General features: G+C 38.8%; 1 protein-coding gene across 2 annotated transcripts in view; it reads right to left on the bottom strand.

The window, feature by feature from the left end:
* Positions 1-1,152: 1,152 nt before the first annotated feature.
* The window catches only part of LAMA3 (laminin subunit alpha 3), a 105,737-nt gene continuing 100,889 nt past the window's right edge, over positions 1,153-6,000 (bottom strand). For both annotated transcript variants that reach the window (XM_030943416.1, XM_030943417.1), the window contains 9 exons: positions 5,249-5,393; positions 4,807-4,958; positions 4,264-4,453; positions 3,829-3,969; positions 2,868-3,027; positions 2,609-2,736; positions 2,397-2,490; positions 1,938-2,057; positions 1,153-1,770 (listed from right to left, as the gene is read on the bottom strand). In XM_030943416.1, coding sequence (XP_030799276.1) covers positions 1,625-1,770; positions 1,938-2,057; positions 2,397-2,490; positions 2,609-2,736; positions 2,868-3,027; positions 3,829-3,969; positions 4,264-4,453; positions 4,807-4,958; positions 5,249-5,393 — 1,276 coding nt within the window. In that variant the 3' untranslated portion in view covers positions 1,153-1,624. The remainder of the gene's footprint in view (positions 1,771-1,937; positions 2,058-2,396; positions 2,491-2,608; positions 2,737-2,867; positions 3,028-3,828; positions 3,970-4,263; positions 4,454-4,806; positions 4,959-5,248; positions 5,394-6,000) is intronic.

Here is a 6,000-nt window from a genome sequence, read left to right as displayed (position 1 = left end):
TTGAGCTTTTACAAATAGAAAGGATTCAGTTGTTGCTATCACAGGAGATTATTTCTGAACGTATCACCTCCAGCCTGATGGGTGCTGCTGTCTCATGTGGCAGGTTGTTGTACAGGAGAATATGTATAATATAAGGAGAGGGCTCTGCCATTACATGTCAATCCTTTGCTCCCTCTGAGCCCTCAGCCCCAGCATGCACCCCATTCCCACCAAAACTGGCTTTACACTTCAGAAATCTCTGCATGGACACAGATTTGCCAGTGAAAGAGTTGCCATAAAAGAGAAAGTAACACAAGATTTGGTGTGAACAGCATTCTACACTTTTGCTACCCTGCAAAGGGATTAATGACCAAAGCCATAAGGACTATTGATCTGGCATCTGCTTCTACTAGTCCAGCTTGCACCTCATTTCAAACACACTGAAGACATGCTGCTGTACATTGAGAAGAAGGCAGTGGAAAACAGGAGCATTAGGAGTGAAGGAGAATTTGTCTGCATGCCCTCCTAAATCAAGGACCTGCCTTAGAAAATGCTTTCTTTATTTTTTCATTTTGCAAAAGAGGGTTGGCATCAGGGACTGGTGATAAAGAAAACCATTATCAACATACTGATTCTGAATGACAGTGGAAAAAGAAGTCATGTCAAGTCTATACCATCCAGCCCTCTTCTCAGAAGAGTAGTGCGAAGTGGGTTCCTGCCCTCCACTGTGGGTCACAATAAGGTACAAAACAAAGATCTGAACGTTGAAGAAAACAATTTTTCTGGGTTAGTCCTGTAATTTGTGCTACTTAATTGTAGCAAATGCAGCTGCTATTCTTTTAAAAACTTTTTTTCATTTCATTAGGCAAAAAATTGCCTATGGAAGAGACTCTCTGTCTCTAAAGATTACAAAAAAATGACCCTCTTTTGAGATTTTTAGATAATCAAATTGTGATGAGCAGAGATGGAGAGATGATGGATACCTGCTTATTCAGGCAAATCAGCATCTTAAACCTACAGAAATATTTGCACAAAGCAAGAAGAATCTAGCAGCCTCTAAAAAGTATATGAAAAACCGACCAGGTTAAAACAACCAAACAAGAAAATGAAAGGTTTGAGGAACATACTGCATTTATTTGGTCCCACAATTCCTAACTTTGTAACAAACCCCCAGAGTTTCACTCCTTAAAGTGCTTCAAACTCCATTTATATTATTATTACTTTTAACATCAATGTACATTTCTGTAAAAGCAACAATCCAAAGAGATTTATATTTTTTATAAAATTATTTATATTAATGGATCAAATTTGCTCTCAAGATGGCCAACATTAAGGGAAATTTCCAAAATTAAAACACTGGAGTTGCTCAAGTCTCTGCTGCTGTGGATGAGAGCAGAATTTGGCCCAGTAGGGTATATGCAATTACATTTTCTGCATATATCTCCAAAGGCACAACGGGTTACCTCAGAAATCAGTGACATTTAAAAGGGAGTTTGTCAAAGCAAATACATTGCGTTTGCTTTGGCACAGTCCACATCCAGAGGATGCATTTGCTCACCGGCTGTTCAGAAGAAGCAGCCTGATGCTGGTCAGCAAAGGGGAATCCAAGCAGCCCAATGTGTGCACAACAGCTGTAACAGCAGAGTTACTTCTCTGGGCACCCGTGGAAATTCACTGCACCATGAACCTCTGAAATCCTCCTGGTGGAGACATGCTTGTCATTGATGGTAATATTCTGAAGACAGCCAAAAAATGGGTCTTCAACTGGAAGCCATGGGGTGTCCAAATTTGCTACAAAACCAAGATGGAAAGACCAAGTTCATAAGAATTATTTTAAAGAACATTAATTATGGCAGGGTTTTCAAAAGAGGGGAAATGATATAGGAGAACATAAACAGATGGGACCTTTGTTTTGGAAAGGAAAAAACATGAAAAAAAGTAAGATGCAATAATATTACCTGGAATTTTGCCAAAGTAGAGTGGCTGATACACACGCCTAGGAGGAGAGGGTTGAAGTACAGTGGTATAGTTACTCTGTGTGCCCACCTCTAGCTGCACTGTGTTCTCCTTCTGAGAGACTGCAAAGAAGCAGGAAAATGAGAACTCTTTCTCAACCCTATCAAAGAATCAGCTAGATATGGCACTATTTTTAAATTGCATCTTTCTTGAAATTCAAGGCACAGAAGAAACAATTTTTTTTTTTATTCAGAGTCAGACTGACAAACCTAGGTCATCTGGGGCTTAACAGAGCTTACCAAAAAATCTTACGTAAAGCCTTGAATTAACACATAACACATTGTTCTAAAGAGTATTCTCAGACTAAACAGAAGTGAAACGATTAATAAAAATTTGGAGCTGCAGTGCTCTGCGCACACCGTCCCTTCAAAGCTTCAGAAGAAATGGTATGTACAATGTACCTGCAATGGTATGCCACTGCCCATCAGACAGAGGTTTCTTAGGTGTGACTGATGCCTGGAATTCTCCAGCATCACTACTTCCAGCAGCAATCACCTGTAGAGAAGTTACCTATTAAGTTACTGTGACAAACAACAGGAGCAACAGGGGGAGGTCAGAATTCCCGCTGCTGAATGAGGGCAATACAGCTGGAATGGACACAGTCTGTACCCACCTTCCCTCCCTTCATGTAAACAGTCAAGTAGTTGTCTTGCTTGCCTCCAGCATGGAGGAGTACACCTGTGGAACTCCTTGGTCGAATGGTAAATACAATCCTGAAATCCAAACCCATCAGCAAATTACCTGTGAGAATTAAACAGTGGAGAGAGGGATGATCATAGGTGGAGATAATTGGAAAACCATATAAAAACAAGTAACCCATGCACCTATATGCTTCAGACAACTCCATATACCATAATCCCCACACAGCTTACCAATGGTGATATATCCTCCTTCATTAAAGAAGTAAATCCCTGTGTCCATGGGAGCATCCAGACATGGAAGTACACCATGTTTTTGTTGAGGTGCATTCATGGCTTTTCCATTCATCTTAAAATTCCTCAGGCAACCCTTGAAACTCTTCATTGGCATATTCTGAAAGCATATTTCAAAACATGAACACTGAAGCATTATGGCTATTTTTTTTAGCAATAATACTAAACATTGGTTGTTTTGGACTGTCGGACTATTAGAAAGCCAACTGGCACTAAAGGCACCTAGCACCCGTCTTTGATGCAGTGAAAAGGTATTACAAAGTTCTAAAAAAGTGCTTGAAACGCAGTAAGAGTTGATCTTGAATTAATATGACTTCTGCTTGTAAAACAGATACTTCCCAATTATGTGTCAAAAAGACAATGCAAGAGGAATTGTGAAATCCCTGAAGCAGCCCTTCCCAAGTCTGTTTATTTAATTCTAATTTTATAAAATACCCTGGCTCATTAACTGTCCTCTTTTTAAAATAGAAACCACATGTATTTCAGATTCAAATCCAGTTCTACATCCATAATTCCTTAATGAGAATGATTCTTTTGTTTTTCTACTGATTACTGCTTAGACCATTGAGGTAAATGTTCTGCAGAAAGACGGTATTTCTAGAATGAAAAATGTGACTTTGGTCTTCTTTATTTTTAAGGAAAAAAAATGAAAAAAGTACATGGTTGTCCTCAGTGTCTCAGCAACATATTGAAAATACAGGTCCAGGTGAAGGTTGTGTGAACAGATGAGGAAAAAGATCTGTAATGAGCCACTGCAAACACCAGCCACAGATGGTGTTCATGTGGTCCTTGGAAATCCTCCCCAAAGCTTTTCAGCATGGAAATCCTGCGTATTAAAGACTTTCCCATATAATTAGTGCAGCATGGGGAGTGTGTGTGGGTGGATTTGTCAATTATTTACCTGTCTCTTCAGTGGGGGCAGCCCCCCCACGTAGACTGGTGGCTTAATGCTGATGACAGCATTTGTTGCCAGTTTTCTGTGCTGGGCCCTTAGACCATCAACAACAAGGCGGGCGTTCTTCCCATCTGTGCTGAAGACCACCTTTCCAGGAGGCAAGGATAACAGAATAAAAAACCCAAAAGGCCAAAAAAGCCACTGCCAGATTTTCTTTGTCTTTAAATTAAATACCATGTTGTTGAAATATTTAAACTGAAAGTAACATCCTGGGACCATCAGTCTCAATAAGGTCTCTCAGAGACCTGTCAACCACATGAACTTTCAGGCATAGGAATTAATTTCCAATGACCAAAACTGAGTTTCTATTCTCTTAAAAATGCATTAGGCTGTGCCTGCTGAATGCTAGTTATGCTAACACTGTGGTTCCATGCTACTTACAGTGTGCCATTGCCCATCATTGTATTTAATACTGGTTCTGACTTTGACTTGTTTTTCTCCAGAGCCAAGTGAAAAGACAAAACGTCCTTTTGAAATGTGGAGAGCCATGTAAGAGTCCTCAGAGCTTTCCTCCATGAAAACTATTAATCCTCTTGATGATCGAGTCCGTATATCTACAGAGAAATGTAACCTGTAGTGGAAAGTAAGCATATTCCAGTATAGGTCTGTTTTGTTGGTTGTTTTATCTTTTCTGTTCTCAGTGAAACTCCATTTGTGAAATGCAGAATAGCATCTGGGTGGAGTCATGGCATTACACACTGCATTTCTGAATGTGAATGAAACTTGATACATTCAGGCTTACATCCTATTCAATCAGTTTAGGTAAATGTTTGCACAGGAAAAAAAAAGCCTGAACTTTTAGAACCACCTTTTGTTATGGCCCAAGATATAAACAAGAAGAAAATCCTTACGATCAGCACTCTAAGAGTCAAGCAGCTTCAACAATTCAAGCAGTAGGAGGAGAATAGAGAATGTTTTTATTACCTGTCTGTAGATAACAATGGAGAAAACATGTAGGATATGAAACTGTTTGGGATGCTTCCAAGGAGATACGCTTCACTGCTGTCGTGTAATGGAGCTGGTATAGGGTGGTTTTGCACGTTAGCAGCTTTGAAATAATCAAGGTATTTTTCATTCTGTGCACATAAGATAGAATTCAAGTATTTATTACATGTGCAATAAATAGAAACATTTTAATCAACATATTTAAGAGCTCCCAGCCAAGGCAGCCAACAGCCTTCCCTAAAAGACAGAGAAGCTATTGTCATTCTAGACAGGTGTGGGCTTAGCATGAAACTCCAACATGGTGAAAACTTGCTTCAGATGTGAGATGGAAGGAAAGAAAGAACATCTGAATCTCAGTTCCAGAAATGATAGAAAGCCTGGGCATCAAATGGAGCAAAGATGACAGTAACAATAAGCATACCTTGAGCATCTTAAGCCTGAGAGGATTTTTAAATTCCTGCAGCAGCATTGGTTCAAGGTTTTCATATTCCTGGCAAGCTCCAAGGGATACACCAGTCTTCCCAGTATTAGTGACAAGATTTTGAACCTCAGGGAGCTGACCTACCCTGTCATGATGAAAGCAGTAAGTACTGTGACTCAGCATTCCTTTTCTTTAGTGTAATCAACAACAAGCATATTGTAAAAATGTGTTCTGCACAAAATATATTTCCCAGTGACATGATAGTAAAGTACCAATTTTTATTTTTCAATGAAAAATGTAAATTCAGTGCTGTAGATCATATTTTCCCTGGCTCTGCTCATTTCTTTTTGGCTATAGAAAAACTCTGATTTCTGTTCTCATCTTTTCTAAACAAAGTAATTTTTGCTAAAAGCTATTTAAAAAACACAAACATATGTGGTCCTTGAAAACAGAGGAAAACATGACAGCAGCCTTGATTAAGATTTCTGAATCTATAAAGACTATAAAACTTTGATTGGTAATTATACATAAACAGTTTCAAATCAAGAAAATATAACATCATCAGGTTCTGCTTCACTCTCCCCTTAAATAAGATGTTCTGATGAGTTTTGTCAAGGGACAAAGCCTGTCACAATTTCACATTTAACTCTAGTATTAACCAAATTATCAGGAAGACTTTCAAAGCTAATTTACCCTGTGTATAAGGAATAATATTAAAGCAACACTATGATTTTCTAAGTTGTACAAAGCAT

The sequence above is a fragment of the Camarhynchus parvulus genome, chromosome 2, assembly GCF_901933205.1.
Source record: "Camarhynchus parvulus chromosome 2, STF_HiC, whole genome shotgun sequence".
NCBI classification, from domain to species: domain Eukaryota; kingdom Metazoa; phylum Chordata; class Aves; order Passeriformes; family Thraupidae; genus Camarhynchus; species Camarhynchus parvulus.
Note: the sequence above shows the minus strand (reverse complement) of the source record. Positions and strands in the feature narration are given on the sequence as shown.